The sequence below is a fragment of the Marmota marmota genome, unplaced genomic scaffold (assembly GCF_001458135.2).
Source record: "Marmota marmota marmota unplaced genomic scaffold, marMar, whole genome shotgun sequence".
Taxonomy (NCBI): Eukaryota; Metazoa; Chordata; class Mammalia; order Rodentia; family Sciuridae; genus Marmota; species Marmota marmota.
In genome coordinates this window covers 26,729,407-26,755,212 of record NW_026000142.1, presented here as the reverse complement: position 1 = coordinate 26,755,212, position 25,806 = coordinate 26,729,407, and the positions used below count along the sequence as shown (strand labels likewise).

The window sequence follows — 25,806 nt, the reverse complement described above, 5'->3', positions numbered from 1 at the left end:
TACTATGGCTAGTGCTATCCCAATTCTGGGCTTAACAATCAAAAAGGGCTCAATTATGCTTATTTTGTACCACTTAAAAACATGGATGGAAAATCATGGGAATATTGCCTATGTCAATATGCACTGACTGAGAAAAAGATTTGATTAAATACCTTCCAGTCTTTTGGATCAAGTGTTTTCAGCATGGGAAACTCTTCCAGCTGCAATTCCTCATCTTCTGATTCCTCTGATAACTCTTTCTTATCCTCCAGTTCCTGAAAAGAGGCAGAAGCATTTCTGGTTCTCCTCTTAACAAAAGCTTCAAACCATCTTCCCACAGGTTCAACTTGACAGAGTGCAGAGGCTGTGATTGAAATTGGTAAGAGAGGCTTCAATGTATTACATGAAACAAGTCTGTTTCAGGGCAATATATTTTCTTAGGAAGATTAAAACAGTGATGCCATTAGAATATAATTTTTAAATCACCAACTATAAAAATAATTGCAGTCATCCTATTTACATGAGGGGTAGCAAGAAATTATCATTTCTAGTATCTACAGAGTATTCCATCAAACTTGTCCAGATAACTAAAAAAAATATAAAACCATTCAATAATGTCCATAATAAACCAATACTTTTCTGTGGATAAAAGACTGGTAGGGAACAGGAAGAAATGTTGCAAATTGCTTTACTTTTATACCAATAATGGAAATGAAGCAATACATAATGATAAACTGTCACTAGGAATTAACCTCCAAAAAAAAAAAAAATCAACTCAAACTATCTCAATTATTAAAATCTTGAATTAAAATAGCTCCTAATAATTTTAAGGATTCACTAGCAAGATTGTTCCTAAAGATAATTTTACAAGCAGCTGATGGGGACTTACTAATGCTGCTGTGCTGTTAGATAACCTTGGGATCTAAACTCAGAAGCTATGAGCTTTAGTCTAGGTTTGACAGTGTATCTTGAAATGATTCAGAGAGGTCTTCAACTATAAAATGGGAACAATACGTAGGTCATTTAGTTCCTAGAAACATTGAGAACGCATAAAAGAACTCTGCAAACTACACTGCTGTAAGAAAAGCACTGTATATCTGTATATTGGTAACTGAAAAATATCAATTTGGGTCAGGGAAGGGGGATAAAAAGACTCAAAACCACATTTAACAAGCACCAATGAAAGTGGCAATGGGAATTTGAAACCCGAGACTTCCACAACTTTCCTAAGCTATAAATCAGAATCTACAGCAGCAGAACAAGTTTCACTTGTTATGACTGCCTTTAAAGTCTATCTCCGCCAACCTTTCCAGCAGCCCAAGGAGGGGTCTTTTAATACTTTAGAGCAGTGTCTGAGTTCTGACGTTTAAACTACAAAGCCGGAGCAAACGTACAGGAGGAAAAAAGTGTTAAGGCTTTGTACAATCCCAGACACGTGGGGTGTTTGCAGCTGGTAGTCTCTTCGCCGAAAGCAAGGAGATGCTTATGGGTATCTTTCTGGGGTACTGGAGAGTTCGGTCCCGAAGTGTTCAGAAGGATCCATGAGTCAGCAGCCCCAAGAAAAGAAAACAACCTTAGGGGCAGAAAGATGCCCCCAAGCCGCTCAGTCTTCCAATCTAGAGCAGGATTACTTTAAAGCAGGGAGCAAAAGGGCACTTGTGACTGCCCCACAGAACCGGGAGCTAAACGCCGGGGTCAAGGGTAAAGAAATTACAAGATTGCGAGAGGGAAAACTGAGGTAGGGGCGGCTGAAGCGCGACGGACCCGGAGTTGGTGGGCACGTACCAGAGGTCAGAGCGTGGGTGATGGCGGTGCCCTGGCCGTCCGCGGCGCTCGGCAGGAGCAGCATGATGGCGCTAGGGCTAGCCCTGCGGGCGCAGCGGCTCACGTCCCCGGCGGAAGGCCCTCTGCGTTCCCTCCAGCTCTACCTCCCCGTCCGAGCCTGGCGCCTAGGCTCTACGACGCTCAGGAACCGGCGCGTGGACACAAGCAGCAAGCACTTCCGGGATGGGTCTTTCGCGGTGTGGACGCCAATCCCACCCCCACCCATCCGCGCCAACGTGTGCTTCAACCTAGTTCCTCTACCCACTCAGATCCGGCTGGAGACCAAGGCGCACGAAAGAACGGTTCCTAGACTTATTAGTACCCATGTAGAAAGGATTATTTTTACAAGCCGTAGAAAATAACTTTTAAAAGTTATTTGCATGTTTCTCTCTCTCTCTCTCTCTCTCTCTCTCTCACACACACACACACACAGTAAAAACAGCTACTTCTAGATTGTAATTTTCAAGATCCTTCTTTATGTATTAGCCTGAACCTAACCACTGATTTATTTTTATTTTTTACCAGTAGCTCTACTTGTACAAATACATACACTTATGTACGTATACCTGTGATGCAATTTGTCATGCTATTATTCGTTTACCAGCATTATCTCTTTTAATAATCATTTGGAGAAAAAAAACACCCTCTAGCGTTAGATTCTATTTCAAGGCCAGCATTATTTTTATCCTGTCCTAACAGAATGAATTTTTATTTCAAGATATTTCCAATGACAGGGTTCTGGGTTTTGTTTATTTGATGTATATTAAAAGTCAATTGTATTTCTACTATAAGCGTCCTTCTATGACTGAGGTTAAAAAAAAAAAATTCAAAACGTGCAACCCCCCCCCCCAAACTTTTCCAAAGCTATCACACCATTCTACAGTCCCATCGGGTATACGTAATTTCATTCTCCACCCCCCACCCCCATCGTTGCCAAACTTACTTTTAAAAAAAATTTATAGTAACCATTCTAATGGGTTTGAGGTGGTTTTGATTTGCCTGTCCTTAGCAGCTATGTTGAACACCTTTTCATGTAGTCTGTCCTTTATATACCTTAAGAGAAATGTAGACTCAAGTTCTTTGCCTCCCTGCCTGCCTTTCTTTTTCTTTGCCCATCTTAAAAATAAAGTTGTTCTATGATTGAGCTGGAGGAATTCTTTGTATAGTTTGGATATTAATACTCTATGAGAAAAATATTCTTCGTTCTAGTTTATAGATCTATCCATCACTTGTGCCAGGCATTTTGCAAACACTGTTTGATCTGGCGTCTTCCTAATCCTGTGAGGTAAGGAAGAAATTAAAATTCAGAGATTAAACACATTACACAAATCGGCCACACTAACTCAGGATTTAAACTCATCGACTGAGCCAGGGTTGGTCCTGGAATTTACTGCTACGGGATCTTACGAGACTAGAGACGGTGAGGGGCCAGAATAGACCATCGTTTCCTTCTAACAAGTACGCTTTTCTCCGGCCACGACCGGGGCTAGAACGTGTTTCCTTACAAGTCTCTCGTCATCTCTCAGGTGCAGAGCAAACCGGCACCAGGAGCCGGTTCTACTTCCGGTGGGGAAGGGAAAGGGAAAGCACCACCGGAAGCGAGGAAGATGCTGTGTAATCACTGAGAAAGTAAGGGAGGCACTCGCATCCTAAAAATGCCGGATTACCTCGGTGCAGATCAGCGGAAAACCAAAGAGGATGAGAAGGACGACAAGCCCATCCGAGGTCAGTTGAGACAGGCATGATCTCGGAGCTGGGTGGGACCAGCCTTGGCACTGGAGAGGAGCTAGATTCTCGCCCTGGCTCGGTGTTCTGTTCCTTTCTGACCCAGTAATTTAGTCCGGGGCGGCAATCCCGGGCCTGCCTTCTCTCTCGTCCTCCTCCCGCTTCAAGTGGTGAATTCATCTGTTGCTGGTCGAATTTTTAATTAATTTCCATCTCACGGGAATTGAAGATGTTACGCACTCTGCAGGGCCTTACAGGCCTGCAGAAATTCCCTCGCCTGGCGGTGTTTGGTTACCTCATCCTCTTATCGAACCTCCGCCAACGGCCCCCAAAGTGTGACAATTTGGTACTATAACAGTGTAGCCAGAATCCTGAGACAACATTGTCTTTAAAATAACAACTTATTTGACTAGATAATGCATTCACAAGTTTCAAAATTCGAGAGTTAGGAAAGAGGCATTTTGAAGTCTCCCATCCTTGGCCCCAGCCACCAGCTTCTCCATGGAAGCAGCTAATGTTGACATTTTACGTAGCCTTCTAGACGTTTTCTATACAAACAATTCTACTTTTGTATTTTCTATTTTTTTTACATAAATACAGCATGCTCTGCAGGCTTCAACATCTTGCTTTTTAAAAATATATTTTTAGAAATAATTTCATTGTAATGCTGTTTGTCTTTCTGCATCTATATAGTATTCCATCGTATGGGTGTATGATAATATATTTAATAAGGCATTGATGACGTTTAGATTTCCCTGGTCACCATTATAAAGCACCTTGTTCATATAACTTCCACGTGAAGTTGTAGTGTAAATTCTAGAAGTGGCGTTGCCATTTGTTTCTTTTGAGCTATTTTAAAAATGTTATGGTGTTTTGAAATGTTTTTCTCTTACTCTTCCCTTTTGTAACTTCAACTTTTACTAGAACCCCCTTTTCACCATTTACACCCTCCTCCCAAAGAAAAAGCATTTTCTGTCCTCATTCTACTCTAGTCTCCTTGAAAGTCTTGTAAGACTGAACATTTCAGAGGTACTAAGTACCTGTGAGAAAACCTAATCACAGAAATTCGCTATTTGATATGCATAGTGATCTATGTGATTCTCTATATTGTTTTGTAAAATTAACAAATTTGGACATAGTTACAACTAATATGTATATTGAAATTCAGGTGTTTCTTAATCGGTATCTTATTTGATCTTTACAGAAACACTGAAGGTAAAATGGTGTTATCTCTGTTTTTCAGGTGATGAAACTAATACTAAGATTTTAATGTTTTTACAAGGTTATCTAGCAAATACATGACATTTTTAGGCCTAGCCCCAGGTTGTTTCATTCTCAAACCCCTTGATGTTCTGGCCTGCTATTCTGTGGCATCATTTTGAGTATTTTCAGTGGTTGTGTTGATGATCACTGATCACCTCAATTCTGGCAATTTCTGTTACCATTGCACTTTAACCACCTAAGGAGTTGATACTGTTAGACTTTATTATTAACAGAAGCTACTTAATTTCTATTAAACTTCACATTTCTCTTTCCATCACAACCTTTTGCTCTTCAGTCTTCATTATCACTGAACCTTAACCTGACCTCACTTTTGATCTGTTTCAATCTGGTATCTTATTCTTCCCTGCTCAGACTGTTCCTATTTTTTTGTGGTAACTTAGTATACCCAATTTTTGCTCATTGCATTTTTTTTTCTCTGTTTAATTCTGAAAGTCTCAGTGTTTCTTGTCTTTTCTCTGCTCATAGGCTGCCAACATTGTTCAAACAAGTCACAAAAATCTCATTGATGAATTTACTTCCAACTTAATCCTTCAGGTCTCAACTGAGAAGTATTGCTAATGCCCTTTCACTTTGTGGTTGTTTCAAATCTTTTACACATTTCTCAAGTCTTCAGTTAGTTCCGGTCTTCCTGGCTGATGATTTTTTTTTCTCTCTGCTGAGAAGATTGAAAATGCACTGTTAACTTTTCTATTATCATCCATTTTTTGTTTTGGTCCTGCCTCAAAATGTGATGTTATTTTCTGTCAAGTCTTAACCTTCCCATATCTGTTCCTGACCCTTTCCCTTCCTCCTCTAGAACTTTGTTTCATCAATTACTACCTCTTTTGTTTGTTTTCTTATGGGCTTTCCTTTTGTTCCTGTGAATATACTAATATCAATTTTATCTTAAAACCACACACAATTGGGAAGATTAGTGTTTTTGTTGTTGTTTTGTGTGTGTGTGTTTGCCCATGTTCGCAGTGCTGGGGATTGAACACTATCATTGAACTGTAACCCCAGCCCTTGTAAAGATCTTTCTATTCTTCTATCTATCCTTTCAAGCTACAACCCATTTTCTTTTTTTACCTGAAAGTGGCTGAAAGGGTGGACATGAGAGTTAGGAAGATTTGAATCTTGACTTTGCTTCTTACTTAGTGGACGAGTCACATTCAGTTTTTCTAATGTATAATATGGAAACAATTGTATTCACTTTACAAGTTTATATAGGATTAAATGTTATATCTATGGCATTTATTTATCTGTAGTCAGTGAACTTTTCAATAAATGGCAGCTATTATTACTATTATGCTCACTAGTCCATTTCTTCACTACTGCTCCTTTTTTCTTTCTTTCTTTTTTTTTTTTGGTGGTTCTGGGAATTGAAACCAGGGATGCTCAACCACTGAACTACATTCACAGCTCTTTTTTTTATTTTAGACAGGGTCTCACTGAGTTTTCAGGCTAGCCTTGAACTTGTGATCCTCCTACCTTAGCCTCCCAAGTTGCTGGGATTACATGCTTGTGTCACAGCACCTAGCTCTTATTAAGTTTTAAACCTCCTGAAGTTTGGTTGCTGTGTTTGTAAATCTAATTGATCATTGGTTTTTTAATCCAAGACCCTTTACTATTTTTTCAGTCCTAATCTTGATGTTTTTGACATTGTTACACTTGGGCCTCCTTTGGTTTCTCTTATTGAATCTTTCTGTTTATCCTCCCTGTCCTCACATGGTTTCTCTGCATTTTTGTTACTGGTGATTTCATTCTCATCTTGCACTGCTGCCTCTCAAATGTAATTCCCTAATCTTTTTTACTTCATACACTGGTATCTGAATTATAGAGCCAGATTACTGTCTGCCTTCCAGGTTGCTGCTTTGGGATACACTGGTGTTACAGAGTTCCCAAGATTGTGTCCTCAGATTCAGTAATGATCATTAGGTGGACTCATAGGACTTAGCATACTATTTTCCTTATTACTCTGATTTATTATAGCAGAAGGATACAAAACAAAATCAGCAAAGACAAAAGGAAAATGAGACACGGGTGAAGTTCAGGGATAAATTTCAAAGGTTCGTTATGCTTGTGGATTCACACAGGTGCTCCTAATTTTCACAGTAACAATTGTGACAGCGTGTAAAATATTACCAACTAGGGAAATTTGTTAGATAGTCATTGCCAGTTTTTTTATTGGGGACTGATCATGTAGACACTGTCTGCCTACCACATACCAAATTTCACACTCTTCGAAGAAATGCAGTTGTGTTTGTACAAAGGGTTTAGACAGTGAACTACTACTCATTGTCAGTTCTGGAAATGGTGGGAACACTCTCAAAAATTCATGTTTTCAGATACCATTCAAGGGTTAACCTTGTAAACAGAGCTTTCAGATGCCATGGTAACTCTTCTGAGAGGTAGAGTAATACAACAACTTAAGAAAATTGAAACAGAACTGGATTTTCCCCTCTATTTTCATTGGTTTTTTAATCCAAGACCCTTTACTATCCAGTTTTTCTTATGATTTCTCTTAAAAGTTACCACCTTCTCTGGGATATGCAGTGTAAAGCCTGGGCATCATTTTGATTCTTCTCTTCCTTAGCTCCTGGCATTTAGTTGCCATGTGCTGCAGATTTCTCCTCCAAGGACTTTTTATCTAGCTCTTTATTTTTCTTTTCATTGCCACCATCATATGTCAGGCTCTTGTGACCTCCAAATGGCCTCACATACTCCAGTTTGTTCTCCATACATTAGCTAATTCTTCCTAAGGTACAGTTCCTATGTGTCAAGATGTGCCATGTCCTGTCTTAATTCACTCTAGCATTCTTGGACTACCTCACCAGGGCCCCAAACATCCAACTACTTAATTACTCACTAACCATACTATGTTTCAGTTAAATTGGTCTAGTTGGCAGTAACCTGCATGTTTTTCTGACTTTTACTCATACTTATTGGGGAAGGTGGGATCCTGCCCTGTGAAAATAGCTTGTCCTTGTAGGCTCAAAAACGTTTTTTTCTTGAAATATATAGAGTTGACTTTTGTTACTCATAGTAGGTTTGTTTTATAAATTCTAGGAAATAGGAACTAGGAAATACTGAACCATTGCTCCTAGGGGAAATACACACATATTTCACATGGAGTATAATCTTAGATACTAAAAGTGACTCATCCTGTTAGATTGTTGTTTTTATTTTACAAAAAAGAGAAAACAAGTTCAAAAGTATTGACTTGCCTAATGCTGTTCCCATTAGCAGATTCCAGAGTTGGGATTCAAACCCATCCAACTGGTGGCTAAGTTTCTTGAACTGTATTGCGTTGCCCCGCCTTCTCCATCCTGTGGTCTTCTGTATGAGAGCTGAAACAGGAGAGCATTCTGTGCATGATCACAAATGATTGCAAATGCACATTGGGGGATTTACACATAATTTTAGTGACTACACACATTCACTAATGCAGAATTGCCATTTAAAGAGGATTTACTATAAATCACCTGAAATTTCAGATAACCACTGTTAACATTTAGATGAACACCAGTTAGGGCTAATCTTCATATGTGTTTTAAAGAATTTTTATATAAAAAATTATATGCACGTCTTATATTTTTTTAAAACCTGCTTGTTTTACTTAAAATGGTACTTCTTTTAGCTTTCTACTGTACTGTTATAATTTTTAATGACTACATTGTATTTCATTGTAATAACATAGTGTAATTTATTCAACCAAGATCCTTAATGGGGAAAAAAGATCCTTAATGGTTGTTTTGGTACATATTATATAAAGTACATAAATGTTAATCATGTATACTATGTATTCATCTACTTATTATGAATTACTTATTCATTTTCCCAATAATTAGGTCATTTCTTAAATCCAGGAACTATTTGATGGTTGTATTTATATCATTGTAATTTTACTCAAGTTTTGGCACTCAAAACAATTTGAATTGAACAGAAAAGTTGTTTGAATTTCATTTATTGTCATTTTTCTTTTAGCTCTGGATGAGGGGGACATTGCCTTGCTGAAAACTTACGTAAGTCCTTAAAATGTCTAGAAAACGTAAATGTTTTATGTTAAAATAAAAAAAAAGTTTTGGTTTTGTTCTTCCATACTAATTAGAGGAGAATGTCAGGTAGTTCACAGTAATCTTCACTGAAAAATTAATGACCTAAGCCTGTCTAGACTAGATCAGCTCATTCAGCAATCTAAGCTGCTTATACATACTTTTTATACTTTTCATAATTAAAGTGTGGTACTACATGGGAAGATATTTGAAATAATTTACAGAAATATTTACTATACTTATTATGTATGTAACTGAGATATGAATGATAGAGAGGTTTTTTTATTATTATTATGTATTTGTTTGTTTATTTTATGGTGCTGGGAGTTGAACCCAGGGCTTCATGCCTGTTTAGGCAAGCACTCTACTGCTGAGCTATATCCCCGGCCCTTGAAATGGAAAGTTTAAATGCATAGAAACGGATTTATTTTTATTTGTTATCTTGCATAATGGCCAATGGTCTGGGGAAAAGTAATTGACTTAGGAATACTTCTGAAAATGGTACACACTCTGTGTTTCACTTCATGGGCTTTGGGACAATAAATACTAATAAGATTGTAATTGTTAAAAAATTTTATCTGTTGTTTAGTAAATTGTTGATATCTGATCTTCATCACCCAGGGTCAGAGTACTTACTCCAGGCAGATCAAGCAGGTTGAGGATGACATTCAACAACTGCTTAAGAAAATTAATGAGCTCACTGGTATGTATTTTTTAATCCCATTTCCTCTCTTTAAATGTAATGTGTTAATTATAGTAAGAGTTTAAATGCAAATTTTAATCTTTCATAAATTATAAATTTTAAAAGAAATTATTATTCTTCCTCTATTAAGAAATTAGATCTTACTTAACAGTCTCTTTCACTGCTTTTTTACAAGGCTTAATGCTTATGTATTAAAAAACATCATCATCCTCTAAGCAAGTGATGTTTCTGTTGATGAAGGCCTTATTTAGTAAACTCCAACAAATGCAGCAAATAAAATTTTGAATAAAAACATTATTTCACATAGTATTGCTGGAGTAAGCAGAGTATTGCCTGGTAGTGGAAACTTTTCTTTTTGGGAACTTTAGCAGTGAAGTTTTACATTTTTTGACCTACATGAAAGATGTCAAGTATTTCATTAAATTTTTTGGTTTGATAATTACTTTAGGGCAGTGATATTTTCAAGTTGGGCGATTTTGCCCCCCAGGCCTTTGACAATGTCTGGAAACCGTCTTGATTCTTCTGACTTGGGGGAAGGCAATATTAGTAACATCTAGTGGCTAGAGGCCAAGCATGATGCTGAACATCATACAACATATAGGATAGTCCCCATAACATGCCAATAGTGCTAAGATTGAGAAAGCTTATGTTAGGAAAATGTATTACATTTTGGTAAATTTTGTTGTTTTTCTCTCTGTAGGTATTAAAGAATCTGACACTGGCCTGGCCCCACCAGCACTCTGGGACTTGGCTGCAGACAAGCAAACTCTCCAGAGTGAACAGCCTTTACAGGTTGCAAGGTATACACAATTTTCTGTGGAAATTTATTGTTATCTAGTATTTTCTTTTTTAAAATATTAATTTTTTGGTTGTAGTTGGACATAATACCTTTTTTTAAAATTTATTTTTTATGTGGTACTTAGGATCGATCCTAGTGCCTCATGCATTCTAGGTGAGTGCTCTACCTCTGAGCCACAACTCCAGCCTGTATTTTCAAGCACTTTTTAGACTTAGGGATAATGCAATAGTTTATAGGGAATTTTTATTTCAAATTCTGTATAAATAAAAACTTTCTACAAAAGTATCTGGAGGTAAAATTTTATGCAATTATTCAAAAAGACGTAACGTCATAAGTAAAAGATTAAAATGATACAGAAATATGCAGAGCTTATTATTAAAACCTCCCTTCTCATCTTTGCTCTCTGATTGCCTCTTCCTTAAATGTAACTACTGAAAAGAGTTTGGTCTTCCTATTCCTCTGCATATCTTTATGTGTGTATCAGCATGTAGAGAAACAAGTGGAAGGTTTAAGACATAACTACACTGGTTTGGAAATCTTTCATTATCTTTAACATAGGCGTTACATATCTTTAACATTTACTTCTTTAATTTTTTTAAAAAGGGAAAAAAGAAATAATCTGTTGATACAAGCAAGCAATTTGTAATTTTGTTATACATAGTGCCCTAATTAAACATTTCTCTGTGTACATGCATACATTTCTTTTTTTTCTTTTTTCTTTTTTTTTTAAGAGAGAGAGAATTTTTTAATATTTATTTTTTAGGTTTTTTTTTTTTTTTCGGTGGACACAACATCTTTATTTTATTTTTATGTGGTACTGAGGATCAAACCCAGCGCCCCGTGCATGCCAGATGAGCGCGTTACCACTTGAGCCACATCCCCAGCCCACATGCATACATTTCTATAGGTTAGTTTACTAGAAGTGATTTATGGGGTCAGAGTCATTTACAGTTTTGAAAATCTGTGAAGTCAAGTGGTTTAACAGGTTTATACTCTTTACTTACTAAGAAGGTTTCAGTCAAATGCCTGTTTGCCTGATAGATTTTTGCCAGTTTTATAGAAATTTTTCATTTTAATTTGTATTGCACTGATTACTAGTACTTCTTATTAAACATCTGTATTTCTTTGACATGTTTTGCTCTATTGGGTTCTTATTAGATTTTAGAAACATTCATATATTGTACATATTAATCTTAAATATGTTACATTTTTCAAAGTGTGTCACTTAACTTTTTGGTATATTGCTGTATGAATGTTTTAAATTTTTAGAAGGTAAAATAAATCAGTACTTTCATTATCCCTCTTGGATGTTGATATTGCTTAGGAAAGCCCACTCCAATCCAAGGCTACATACATATTCTCTAATGTTTTAAAATTTTATTTTGATTCTTATTTCTTTAATACAGCTAAAAGTTGGTTTTTTTCCTTCTTCTACCCTCCTTGTATCTCTTTCTCCATCTTTTCGTTTACTCATTGATTTTTGTTTTATCATCATTTTAAAAACTTAATAGTTATGTATAGCTGTATTTTCCAATTTCTAGAGATGTTCATTTTCACTTTTTTCAGCTGATTATTTTGTTTTCTACCTTCAGGTTCTAATGAGCACATTTACTCTTTGTGTATTCTAGATTCTACATGTCAATTTTTTCTTTTTTAAGTTTAGGTATTAGGTCTTGGCTTCCTACCATGGAAGATGAGGATTTTGTTTGGGTTTGGGGTTTGTTTCCTCCCCCTTCATCCTAAAGGTGTACCCTTCCTATCCCCATATCCTCCCAATATAATTACTATTTTGTAATTTTGATTAGGTAAGTTTTCAATGTTTATATAATTATATCCAAGTAAACTCTATTCACAAGGAGCCAAGTGGTAAACTATGATTACTTTTTCCTTTCTTATACCACTTTTTGTTATCCCTGTTAGAATCAATTTGTTTCCCGTTTGCCTGGTTTTCTATATACTTTACTAACTTTTGAGTTTTTTTTTTTTTTTTTCCGTCTAAATTGTTCTTCAGATGCATAGATCCATCAGGTGTTTTCTCAGCTTCATCTTCCTTGAGTATTTCCTAGCACTTTCTGACCTGCTTTATTGCCCACCCCTAACTTCTCATTTTCAATAAATTTACCCAAGCCTTCCTCTGGCATTCCTTGCTACCCCATTTTACTTTCTACAGAACAGCGTTTAACAAACTTTTCATAAAGGGCCAAATGGTAAATATCTTTGACTTATTTATTTATTTATTTTTATTTTTACATACATGACAATGGTGGAATGCATTACACTCAATATTACCCATTTACAGCATAGTTTTTCATAACTCTATAAAAGTATGTTCATGCCAAATTATGCCATTATACATATATGTACTCTTTTTTTTTGCATTACAATTCTTAATACACATATATACCACAATTTATCATATCTCTGTATATAAGTTATGTTGACACCAAATTCAAATCTTCATACATGTGTTTTGATGTGTCCAACTACAACTAAAAAATGATGCACATGTGGTAAATGAGAGAAGAATCAAGAAAAATTGAATCCTAAAGGAAAATGAAGAAGGCAGACATCAGTTATCTAATGATGACTATCACCTTCCACCATCCTTGCTATTCCCCTTCCCCTTCCCTTTCCCTCCCACCCCTTTTCCCTATCTAGAAATAATCTTCCTCCCATGCTCTCCCTCCCTACCCCACTTAAATTGATATAATCAGAGAGAAATCAAACTAATTGTAGATATTCATGTTTAAAAACAAGCAGGATTTGGCCCACAAGTAATTGGCTGATTTCTACTCTAGAGAGTAGAGGTAATCTTTTGTCTATTCAAGGGAAGTACAGGCCACATCTTCTGCCTTCACCTACATCCTATCTGGTCTCTGAGCCTTTGCTGAATTTGACCTAATCAAGGAAGATGTCTGCCTTCTTCATTTTCCTTTAGGATTCAATTTTTCTTGATTCTTCTCTCATTTACCACATGTACATCTGTTTTCTACTTTCCAAAATTTAGTTGTGTATGGTCTCTTTAATATGTTTATTTCCCTTTTTTTTTCTTTCTTTTTTTTTTTTTTAAGTTGTAGTTGGACACAGTACCTTTATTTTATTTGTTTATTTTTATGTGCTGCCGAGGATGGAACCCAGTGCCTTGCACATGCTAGGCAAGTGCCTTACCGCTGAGCCAAACCCCCAGACCTGTTTATTCCCTTTTAAAAATTCCTTTCTGGTTCTAGTGGCATTATGTTTAAAGAGGGAAAAAAATGGATGCTTGCATTGAATTTTTGTGTTCAACCACAGGTCCTTGGAGGTCTTTGTTGTTTTCGTTTTTTTAATATTTATTTTTTAGTTATAACTGGACACATATCTTTCTTTCTTTCTTTTTATTTATTTATTTATTTTTTCTTTCTTTATTTTTACATGATGCTGAGGATCGAATCCAGGGCCTCACACATGCCAGGCGAGCGCTCTACCGCTGAGCCACAATCCCAGTCCTGTTTTAGTTTTTTTAATATGATGTGAGGTAGGATGCTAGCTTAACTTTTTTCTGACTAAGATAGCTGTTTTCTCAGTGCGTGAGGCACTGGGTTCGATCCTCAGCACCACATAAAAATAAAATAAAGATATTGTGTCCACCTATAACTAAAAATTTTTTAAGAATCAGTAGCAGTAAAAATGTATTTAAAGAAAAAACTCATGAAAAAATGAAAACACATTTACTATTGAATTTGACATGAGATAATATGACTGTCTTCTTTTAGGAAAAATAAGAAGGAAATCAAGATACAAAGGGGTATCCCTAATAATAAATAGGAAAAAAAATCAAGAAATTTGAGAACTTCCTAATAAAATGTTTGGATTTAATTTTCCAGGGGTATGATCATTTGAAAATTTGGTTGCCTGGCTAAAATTGAGTGGATCCTTGGGGCTGAGCATAGAATGGAATCTTTAACAGTGGCCCAGTTTCTACAGTTCAGTTCAACTTTATACTTGCTCATTAGTGTCCTACATGTCCTGATAATCTAGTTACTTGAATTCATTATTAGTGGTTTAGATTTCATACTCTAATCAAGCCTTTTGCTGTGTTAGGTGTACAAAGATAATTAATGCTGATTCAGAGGACCCAAAATACATTATCAATGTGAAGCAGTTTGCCAAGTTCGTGGTAGACCTCAGCGATCAGGTGGCACCTACTGACATTGAAGAAGGGATGAGAGTTGGGTAAGATTTCTATTTACAATAAATACGCTTCTTTTATTAAAGACATCAGGTCACATTCATACCTTGGCTTTGATATGAATGAATGAATACAGTGCCATGTATTAATAATAATATAGTACAGTTGAACAGCCTTTCTTTTCCATCCATCTACTCCCTAACTTCCTATCATCTTCCCTGCTTTCCACTCTTAACTTTTGCTTTTTTTGTGTGATTTCAAATGTCATAAAGCAAGTACATAGTTTTTACAGTTGAATTTACTGGTCCATTTAAGGTAGGTAACATGGTATAAGTAGAGGAGGTACTTGCTTAAAGAGGTTTGAGGTAATGTCTACAGAATACATAATAATCCACTCAGTAAATTTTGTAAAATTTTCCCTTCCCCTTTGGGTCTAGGGTTTCATTGCACTTGTGTAGGTTGTTTGCCATGTCAGGCTGGTGTTTTAGTGTCCTAACTTTTAATGTTTCTCTTTGCATAACTGTGTTTCTCTTGCTTGCTTAAAGTATGGTTTGAGGATTAAAGACTAAACATAAAGGCCCTTAGAAAGCTTAAAGAATGTGTTACTGAGTATGTTTTTTACCTCCTTAGTGTGGACAGAAATAAGTATCAAATCCACATTCCACTGCCTCCTAAGATTGACCCAACAGTTACCATGATGCAGGTAAGAAACTCTGGGAGGGAAAACAATTGGTTGGCATGGCTTCTAATACAATTGCATTCATTATTCCCAAAATTTAAGTATATGGGCATGTATCAAAAAATTGCCAAAAATTTAAAAATAACTTTTCAGACGAGATAGTCCTTATCAACCTTTATTTTACTTGTTTGTCTTACTTATTAATGTCATAAAGATATTGTGTCCACCTATAACTAAAAATTTTTTAAAAATCAGTATCAGTAAAAATGTATATATAGAGCAAATAATTCTAGGACACTGGGCAATGTACTCCATTTTTATTAAAATTCTTGTTTATAAGTCTGATTTTTCTTTTATGATATTGAGTCTACTGTACTGGACTAGTTAATCAAAAGTCAGTAATTATTTATGAAGCAATGTTATTGCTCTCTTAGGTAGAGGAAAAACCTGATGTCACTTACAGTGATGTTGGTGGTTGTAAGGAACAGATTGAGAAATTGAGAGAAGTGGTTGAAACCCCACTACTTCATGTAAGTAATTTCAATATTGCATTCACATTTTTGTGTTAGAAAGATGTAATAATCTTTTGTGTATTGAGCACTAAAATTGGTTACATATTAGAAAGCTGTTAAGGTTAATATTTTCCTGAATGAAAATTTTTGAAAGGGTGGGAAGGTAAATTACAGTATGTGAGGCACTGGGTTCGATCCTTAGTACCACATAAAAATGAAACAAACAAAACGATCAAAAAGGATGAAATGATTAATTTGTATTTAAAAAAAGAAAGACCTACTATTTAGATCAGTAAAGGAAATTGAGATGTTACCTCTAGCACTAGGTTAAATATGTTATAGGTTAATTATAGAAGAAACTACGTATACTAATGACATCAAGAGGAAAAAAATTAAACTTAGATCATGAAAAATTAGGTATTAAATACCAGATAATACTTTCATTCTTTAAACACTAATTTTTTCTTAAGGAAAATGTTTTGTTCATAACTGTTCATAAAAGTTCATAAAGCACCTTTAAAAACCATTCAGGATGGGCTGGGGATGTCACTCGGTGGCAGAGTGCTTGCCTAGCATGTGTGAGGCACTGGGTTCGATCCTTACCACCACATAAAAATGAAACAAAACAAAGGCATGCTCTCCATCTACAATTACCCAAAACAGCAACAACAACAAAAATTCAGCCTTAAATGTTGGTAAGAGTCTATTTTACATATTATAGGTAAAGTAATATTTCTTATTTATATCAAATTATAAATTATGGGCCTAATATTGATGTAGACATAGTCTTATTTTTATTATACGGAAATGATAAATGAAAAAATTCTGTCTCTGTCAACAGCCAGAGAGGTTTGTTAACCTTGGCATTGAGCCTCCCAAGGGTGTGCTGCTGTTTGGTCCCCCAGGCACAGGCAAGACACTCTGTGCCAGGGCAGTTGCTAATAGGACTGATGCTTGCTTCATTCGAGTTATTGGATCCGAACTTGTACAGAAATACGTTGGAGAGGTAAAGTAAATTCATCAAAATCAAAGAATATATAAGTCTGTTGAAGATGAATGAAATTAAAATAGTAATTCACATTTTATTATGAGGGATTGAGGACTAAAATTTCTTGAGTGTGATTGTAATTGGTGATTGAGAAATCCAGAAGTCAGCAACCTTCACTTGTGGTCATTTGGAAAAAGACAACTATTTATAATTTGACAAAGACGCCCAGGTGCAGTGGTGTACCCCTGTAATCCCAGTGACTTGGGAGGCTGAGGCAGAATGATCGTGAATTCATGGTCAAACTCAATAAGTTAGCAAGGCCCTCAATAGCTTATTGAGACCCTGTTACACAATAAAAAATAAAATGACTTGGGGATGTGGTTCAGTGATTAAACGTCCCTGGGTTCAATCCCTGGTATAAGGATTACACGTTATACAAATCTGGTTTGTGAGACAAATGACCCAGAAATGCTTGGTGAATAAAATTTTATTTCAGGGACAGTGTTTTATGGTCTAATAAGAAAAGGAGAACATCAATTGCGTATATGTATGTATGTGTATATATATATATATGCACCTCTATATATTTAGGCACTAACTAGGACTATGAAACCTATTAATGATAAGTATACTTGAAATAAGAATTAGAAAAGGAGCCACACAAAGTTGAGATATACTTTGATTTTCTGATCCATGTTCATAAGTCAAATTTGATAATTAGCAATTCCAAGTGATAGAGCAGATGCTTTTATTTCCTTAAGTTAGTATTATTTAACAGAATCATGAAAAATTAATATTGTTTTGAGGCTAATAAGATCAATTTGATGTTAGTAGTAGCAAACTTCAATCTTTAAAAAAGATTTAGGTAAAGATGGTTGAGAATACTCTTTAAGAGTTTAAGTAGTGAAACTTTTGAAACATAACTGTGTACTTTATGTTAAAAGATTTAAAAACCAACTCTGAATTAATAAATTAGTTTTTCTCTTTAGGGGGCTCGAATGGTTCGTGAACNCCCCCCCCCCCCCCATTTTAATACTTGTCGATTCCTTCATTTTTAGGGTCGGACTCACATCTTTAAGATTCATGCTCGTTCAATGAGTGTTGAAAGAGATATCAGATTTGAATTGTTAGCACGACTATGTCCAAATAGCACTGGTAAGAGAAAAGGTGTTGTTTATTTTGCCAGTCTGTCTGTTTGGGCTACCATAATTAAGCGTTTCTTTTCTTTTTGTTTAACAGGTGCCGAGATTAGAAGTGTCTGCACAGAAGCTGGTATGTTTGCAATCCGAGCACGGCGAAAAATTGCTACTGAGAAGGATTTCTTGGAAGCTGTAAATAAGGTCATTAAGTCTTATGCCAAATTCAGTGCTACTCCTCGCTATATGACATACAACTGAGCCTCAAAGGCTTTCAAATGACAACTTCAGTTAGAATCTTAAGACTTGTTAGTACCACCTCACAAAAAAAAATAAATGGTTTAAAAATTGTATGCTTTTCCCCCCAGATCTCTTTTTTTCCATAGTGTAAGTTATTGGTATATAGGCAGAAAAGCTTGTTACAATGTATGTTGACTTGTTTTGATCCACCACCATTTAAAGGCTTCACATTATTATATAAAGTGCTTGCTTAAACTATATATATTCTAGGGTTATGGTGGCTGGTGGCTATATCATTATATCCTCCCATCTCCCCAGTGAAGAAGATGAAATGGATCTTGAATTAACAGATGCAAAAACTTTTCCTTCCTAATTTACTCATTGGTAGGGCTGGGATTCAAATCTAAGTTTGTTAGCTCCTTTACCTATGCACCTATTTTGCTCTTCTGCCCTCCATTAAAATAGGTCATCTACATATTGACCACATGCATTATGATAGTTTTCCTCCACCATGTTGAATAATAAACTTTTGGCCAAACCTTTTTTAAAGTGAAAAAAAATAATTTGATAAATATTTTGCTTTGCTGTTTGGCTGATTTCAAATTATCCCAGAATTGGTGATTTTTTGTATATATGACAGCGGAATGCATTACAATTCTTATTACACATGTAGGGCACAATTTTTCATATCTCTGGTTGTACACAAAGTATATTCACACCAATTCGTATCTTCATACATGTGCTTTGGATAATAATGATTGTCACATTCCACCATCATTTATAACTCCATGCCCCTCCCCTCCAACCCCTCTACCCTATCTAGAGATCATCTATTCCTCCCATGCTCCTTCTCCCTATCCCACTATGAATCAGCCTCCTTATATATAAAAAAAAAAATTGAGCATTTGGTTTTTTGGGATTAGCATTATCCTCTCTAATTTCATCTGTCAGTGGTGATTTTAATAAACAGTGAAGTAGTAGCAGGTAAAATAGAAATAAAAATGTACACATAATTAATTTAGAAAATCCAGAGTTGGTTTCATTCAGAGAAGTGGTTATTTTCAGTTTATAAATTTGTGCCTTAAAATTTTGGTAAACTTCTATAGTGAGGTATAAATATAGGTTCCATTAGAATTCCCAGTAGATCTCTTAGAATTACTTCTTATGCAACTACCACCAGATCCCCTTTTCTACCACAGTTACCTGTAGTCCCCTAAGTACTGAGACCAAAGCACAATAGTCAATGTTTTTATTGAATTTCAGTATTCATAAATAAATTGAAAATAGTGAGAGCTGGATAAATGTTTAAGTCACAAAAAATGTTGACAGCATAGAAACTGCTTGTTATACTGAAATATTAATGAAAGTTTTCAAATAGAAAAGTTAAAGTCCTTCATTTGTAAAATCCAACTAATATTTTCTTGATTTTTGATCAGAAACATTCTTTTTTCTAACCCTGTCCTAGTCTTTCTTGAGGTATAAAATAGAACAAACCATTTCCAGGTTTTGCTTACAATAAAATGTACTCAAGTAAATGAGTGGAGATGTACTTTTTTGAATGTTTTGATTAAATAAATTTTAAGCATTTAGAACATTCTGATCTTTCCCCTTTTTCATATAGCCATATACTCATGTACACCAAGGCAACATTGTACACATAGGCCTAACATTGATTAAAAACTAAATAATCTTGACATTTTTGTTTTTTTAGAAACATGAAAAGTCCATATGACTACATTAAATACTCAAAAGTTATTTGAAAAATGATTCTGCCTAGGCATATGTATGCAGATAGCATCAATACTACCTAGATTAGCATGTTTGTACCTTTTAAAAAAATAAAATACACATTTACTAGTAACTCCTATGTAAAAAATATATGAATGCATATATAGATAATTCTTGATTTTTTTGACTTTACAATGGGGCAAAAAGCAAAACACATTAAGTTTTCCCTGGCAGTATGCAATATGATACTTTCATGATACAAGGCAGCAGCCAGTCACAGCTCCCAATCAGCCGCACAATCGTGAGGGCAAACAACTGATGCTCTCTCTATAGTGAACTGTGACCTACGATGTTTAGTAGGGTAGGTCTATTAAGTGCATTTCAGTTTACAATATTTTCAGTTTATGATGGATTTATCAGGATGTAACCCCATCATACGCCAAGGAGCTTCTGTACATATGTGTATAGATGTGCATATATATATACATATATGTGTGTGTGTATATATATATATATTAAGGACATATACACATGCACACACATACCTGTATCAAAGTGTTGATAAATTGAGATGCACAGGGTTATGACATAAGAAAAATATATTGAATTCCTTTAAAAAGATGCTTTAATATTTAAAAATTGTGATTAGATTTTGTAAAGAAAAACATTTCTGGAATCCTTGGATTCACTTATTGCATAAAGTGAAATACCAGCTAGTATAAGAAAACTGGCAAGCCTTTCTCGAAGACAAGATGGGGTTTTAAGATGTTCAAACTTGATTGAATCCAAGTAAATAAGTTAGCTAGTGTATTGTGAATTTTTGACCTTTTTGTTGTCAGGACTTGAGGGGTTTCAAAACTATTGTATGCATTTTGGTTCGCTATATTTTTGGAGAATTAGAGAATACTTTTATCAGTTTTCAAACTTACCAGCATTTAAAACATTATCAAGAATCTAAACATGCTGAATCTTATAAGCATTCCTGAAAGGTGCATTAAAAAGACCAACAGCATTTTTGCACTCACTAAAAGCACATAAAATCACACCAAGGAAGTTTAGTTTTGTTTTAGAATTTAAATTAATTTCCTATTTTTCAAGGGCACACATAAAGATAAGGCCTTCCCCACCATGTACCCTTCCCTCCCATTTTCCCTCCCACATCCCACACACAAGGGCACACCTCCCCCCCACTCCCCAACACACAGAAAAACCACCTATACTCCAGGGCAGCAGATTTTCTGGGTTTGCTACCTTTTCTTCATGCACACAGTAGGGCAGATTTCATTTTCTCAAATATTTGGAGGCAAATACCTCCTTTCTCTGCTAAACAGGTAAGGATACAGAATTAAACCACTTGGAATGGATATTTTAGACATTACCTAAAAACTACAAAATGAGCTGCTTTCAGGGATTGAAGAGGATCAAACACCCTTCACTGATTTCTGAGTCCCACTCCAGGTGAGATCAGCAATTGGGATCCCATTGTCAACTACCATATGCTTTTATAGAGTCAATGTCCATGACATGCATTGGAATTTTCTTGGCCCTGGCCTAATAATTGTTTTCAAATTTATTCCATACATCCATAATGCAGAGATCAACCACTGTTACATTTTTGAGAAATCTCGACAAAGGACTTCTCTATGAGATTTTCCTGAAAACAGGGTTTCCCCATATTGCCATAAAATAAGGTTACTCTAGGGCCTGTAACTATGTGGACAATACCCGTTTTGATTGGGCAATATAAATCTTGAGTTTAAATCAGGACTGAAAACCATAGTCAACATACATTAGCAGCTATTAATGCCCAGAACAAACGAGTGAGTTTACATATTAATTTCTTGGAAAGAGAAAACTAAGCCAAAAAAAGGTCAGCAAATAAAAATTTTAAAAAAAGGTTAGGATGTTTTCCACTGTGTGAAAAATTCAAGTAAAACATTCAGACATATTTACATATAGATGTTATTTTCTGAAACACTATCAGATACATTCAACAAAAATATTTTCCCACTTTCAATAAATGCTTCTTATGTAAATGTGTACCTGCATTCAAACAGGTTAAAAATTAAAGAACAGAAAAGTAAAGTATAAATACTATTTGTACACTACATTTATTAGCCACTAGGATAATGGGCATTGTCCACATTATCTACTGTGTAGAAGGAATTTGTTGAAGACTGGTGCTAAAGAATAAGCAATGAAGTATTTTATAATATTGTTTAAACTCTATTACACTGAAATTATTTGGGCCATTTTACAAAAGTTTCTAGTATAAACTGAAGTTCTACAACTATGTGCTCTTTCAGAAGGCAGTCTGTCAGAATGCAGATGTATCTGATCTTGCATATGATGATTACAAAGGAAATAACTGGATGCAAATCTAACTTCATTCTAGGTTGAGATAAAGAATTGATTAAAAAAGAGGGCTCTACTTTGAATCAAATTAGTACACTCACTGAGAAACCTAACATATTATGCTATCCTTTTAGGGTCTGACTACTTTCCTTCATGAAAACTGAAACAAGGAGGCAGTAAGAAAACAGAAAAAGACTTAGCAGTAACTCTTATCAGAGAAGCTTCAGACATGTTGGCTAATGCCTGTGCTTTGTGAGGTGGTAACTAGATAATAGAAGGAACTATAAGAGCAAGAACTACTGATGACTAATTGGTTTAAATGCCCTGTCCCTCAACCTCTGAACATTCCACATTTCTGTATCAACTATAAAATAATGTCATTAAGATTAGCATTTTCCTCACTGGCAAAAAACTGAGTTTGACAGATTTTAACTGATAACTGTTATCAACTTCTAAGGAAGATATTAAATTATACCTGGGCCTTCCTTAGCTTTCTTAAAAACCATAGTCTTTGAGGCTACTTCACTATTAACAACAACAACAAAACTTCTAGGGAATTCTATGGGACATGGTTGTGACAATGTATCATCATAAAGAAAATGATAGTGTGAAATATTACTAACAAAATCTCAAGTCTACAATTTTACTAAAAAAGAGAAATATATAAAAATCCTAATTTGTCACATCTAGTAAACCAATTCCTTATTTTAAAGTTGATAATTAAATGGAAATAAAGCATTATCCTGCCTTACCTGTAAGAACTGTATTTAAGGATGACCAAATGCTCCAAGTTGAGGGAAAACTATAATTTACATAGATTAACCAACTAATAAATGCAGAAGAAATGAGAGAACTACAAAAAAATTCACAAATGTAATACAATTATTGATTTAGGCAAGGACTATCCCCTGATGTTACAATTTCTGAATCAGTTGTTAGTGGAGAACTAGATATTGTTTAATGCAAAAGAAACCATATGGATAACACTGTTGTCACAAAGGGGAAAACCAATAGGAGGACCGGACTGTCATGCTGATCCAGAGATCTATATTAATACTGTTAGTGGTAGATGAACTAGAAGTTATGTTTTCTGATGTGATGCAAAATGAAGCATGGATCTTATCTACAATATATCTCTCATATCTATGTTTAACTCAAATCCATGAACCTTTAGGTGAAACTTTCAGACTGTAGGTAGTATAGAGAATAGAGAAACAAACTAACATTGTGGGAAAAAAAAAATAGACAAACTTATAAGACAGATTTTTTTTTTTTTTTTGTGGTGTTGGGATTGGACCCAGGAGCACTTTACTAGTGAGCTACATCCTTGTTCTTGTTTCTTATTTTAAGACAGGGTCTTATTAAATTATTGAGGCTGGTCTCAAACTCAAGATCCTTCTGGCTCAACTTCCCATCTTGCAGAATTATATGCGTGTGCCATCAAACCTGGCCACAAGATGGAATTATATAAGACAACTTTTCCCCAGTCTTTTTAACAAGTAAATATAATGAAAAAGGGAACCATGCTAGGTTAAAATAAGATTTAAGGGATATGACCAGGTACAATGTAAAAATCACAGAATGAATACCAGTTTAGACAAATCTAGGGGACAGCCAGGAAACTGGAATATGGTCTGAGGTTAAAAAATGTTCTGGAATAGAATGTGGAGATTGCTGACAAAAAAAAGAAAAGACTACAAAACACTAGGCAGATATGATCTTGTTTTGTTAAAAATGTGAATATATATGCATAGAAAAAATCCAGAAGGATATGTATGCATTGAGCCGTCAATAGTGGTCATCCCTGAGTGGTGGTAATACAATGTTTTTATTTTCCTATTTTGCTTATCTATTTTTTTTTCAAAATGTCCACAATGCACTTCTATCTCTTCTGTAATGTTAAAAGGTTATCTTAAAACAAGAACTTCTAGAAAATTGTAGATTTCCTTTTTTGGATAGGTAACTGATTATAGACAATCTGTAGCCAAACAACTACAAAACCTAGGTACCACTACCCATCTAGTGACAGTATATCCTATTTGTAGCTACAGTATTTAAAATACTTTAAAATAAATTTTTAAGTGCTTGGCTTGCAGGGATAATACTAAAAACTATAATAGAAATATCACTGCACAAAAAGCACATTGCAAGAGTATTCAATTTAAAAAACACACACAAGTAGATACATCATGCTACACGTCATTCACCCTCCAAATCAAGCCATAACTACTAGTATTACTCTTAGGGAAAAAAAAAAAAAAATCTAGGTTCTAGTATTTCAAAGTACAAAGTAGGAATTTCTCAAGAGAGGCATCCATCCCAGGCCGAGGTCCTTGTCTATGCTTCAGGTGTGGTTGGAGTGGCATTGGGCTCCAAGTCCTCCTGGGGAGGGGGAGCTGAGGCTTCTTGTTCAGCAAGTGCCTCTCGGACTTGGCTGCCCAGAACTGCATCATGGATGCTATAGAATAGCAGCTCCTTTAAGGCAGGATTTTCAAAAAATCTATTTCGAGTGAGATCATTCACAACTTGCGCTATAAAAAGAACAGAAAATTATTCCATGAATGCTATATTACGTCTCACTCCAATCCCTGTGTTCATCACATCACACCTCCAGGCCCAGGAAACCTTTTTATTTCTTCTTGTGTAATCATCCAGGATTTCTCTATGCAAATATAAATAAATAGAAATATATATTCTCATTTTCTCCCTTTTATTACCTAAAAGGTATACACTATATTATTCTTGCCTATTTTTTATTTTTTATTTTTTTCCTACCACTACATGCTGTTCTAATGTATAGATATACCCCAGTTTATTTAACTGGTCCCTTTTGTTTGATATTTGAGTTTCTTTTCCATTCTCTTGTTTTTATAGACAACCTTGTGATGAACAACTATGTAGATGTGCCATTTTGAATGCGTGCAGCATGGGTTTGCTTCATTAAAAGGCAAATACCTCTGTATTTTCAATAGATAATGCTGGTCTGCCCTCCAAAGGGGCTGTTTTGCACTTAACACCAGTTACATGCCTATTTTTCTACCAGATTCCTATGAAGCAAGTGGTCACATTTTTCTTTTTCTTTTTGTCAACCTGACAGGTGAAAAATTATGTGTTTAGGCAGATTTAATTTTCAAGTACTGTTTAACCAAAATATAATATAAATAAAAATAGCAGGCAAAGTATTCCAAAACTATTGGATGGAAGGCAACCAGAATGATTTTATAAAATGTTTATGGCAGCCACTGATAATAAGCAATGGTTTATCAGCTCCTTCCCTCCAACACCTGTTCAGAGAGATGAATGCCTGTAAGTGGCTAATTTCAAAGCTGGCTTTACAGTGACTTTTGAGAAGAATGATTTTCATTTTTATAAAAAAATTAAAGTACAGAAAATAATTTTAAAGGCAGTTCTTAAAGAAAACTAAAATGTTAAGACATTCCTAAAGATATACTCACCACTGCATCCTGCTAAATATACATAAATACCGACGTCTCCATATTCTTTTACAATCTGTAATAATGTTGAAATAAAGATTAGTTTCTCTTGACTCTATGCCAGATGCAAGTCATTTTCTACCAATACGTATTTAAGAGATATGAGTCTAATTCACTCATTGAGCTACCTTTAGCTTTAATATTTATGCCTTATTGAGCTA

The 25,806-nt window shown here is 35.2% G+C and overlaps 3 protein-coding genes and 1 non-coding gene across 12 annotated transcripts in view; 2 read left to right on the top strand and 2 right to left on the bottom strand.

Moving 5' to 3' along the window:
* Positions 1-3,356, bottom strand: part of Dnajc2 (DnaJ heat shock protein family (Hsp40) member C2) — a 30,945-nt gene extending 27,589 nt beyond the window's left edge. For 2 of the 8 annotated variants that reach the window (XM_048786181.1, XM_048786179.1), the window contains exon 1: positions 153-203. Coding sequence is in view for 4 of the 8 variants with exons in the window: in XM_015488379.2 (XP_015343865.1) it covers positions 153-343; positions 1,765-1,828 (255 nt within the window). In the remaining 4 variants the exon portion in view is untranslated. Of the gene's footprint in view, positions 1-152; positions 344-1,764; positions 2,065-3,265 lie in introns of those variants that run through there. The other 6 variants (XM_048786176.1, XM_048786174.1, XM_015488379.2 and 3 more) reach the window with 6 other exon arrangements.
* Positions 3,357-3,366: 10 nt separating this feature from the next.
* Positions 3,367-14,561, top strand: Psmc2 (proteasome 26S subunit, ATPase 2). Its single transcript, XM_015488378.2, has 5 exons — positions 3,367-3,528; positions 8,776-8,813; positions 9,465-9,546; positions 10,247-10,346; positions 14,426-14,561. The coding sequence occupies exons 1-5, from the start codon at positions 3,459-3,461 to the stop codon at positions 14,559-14,561; spliced, it is 426 nt and encodes a 141-aa protein (XP_015343864.1). The 5' UTR covers positions 3,367-3,458.
* A 3,152-nt stretch (positions 14,562-17,713) lies between these two features.
* LOC107144429 lies at positions 17,714-18,181 on the top strand. The gene is made up of 2 exons (XR_007341592.1): positions 17,714-17,847; positions 17,932-18,181. It is a non-coding gene; the product is annotated as an uncharacterized LOC107144429 (transcript).
* Positions 18,182-18,456: 275 nt separating this feature from the next.
* Positions 18,457-25,806, bottom strand: part of Slc26a5 (solute carrier family 26 member 5) — a 55,680-nt gene continuing 48,330 nt past the window's right edge. For both annotated transcript variants that reach the window (XM_015488376.2, XM_048786173.1), the window contains 2 exons: positions 25,607-25,661; positions 18,457-24,682 (listed from right to left, as the gene is read on the bottom strand). In XM_015488376.2, the coding sequence (XP_015343862.1) occupies positions 24,489-24,682; positions 25,607-25,661 (249 nt within the window). In that variant the 3' untranslated portion in view covers positions 18,457-24,488. The remainder of the gene's footprint in view (positions 24,683-25,606; positions 25,662-25,806) is intronic.

Bases quoted from the DNA above. Each gene is read 5' to 3' on its own strand.
- Psmc2 (XM_015488378.2), top strand. From the start codon at position 3,459: ATGCCGGATTACCTCGGTGCAGATCAGCGGAAAACCAAAGAGGATGAG. The intron at 8,814-9,464 runs GTAAGTCCTTAA...TTCATCACCCAG, and splicing joins TTGCCTTGCTGAAAACTTAC to GGTCAGAGTACTTACTCCAG. The intron at 9,547-10,246 runs GTATGTATTTTT...TTCTCTCTGTAG, and splicing joins GAAAATTAATGAGCTCACTG to GTATTAAAGAATCTGACACT.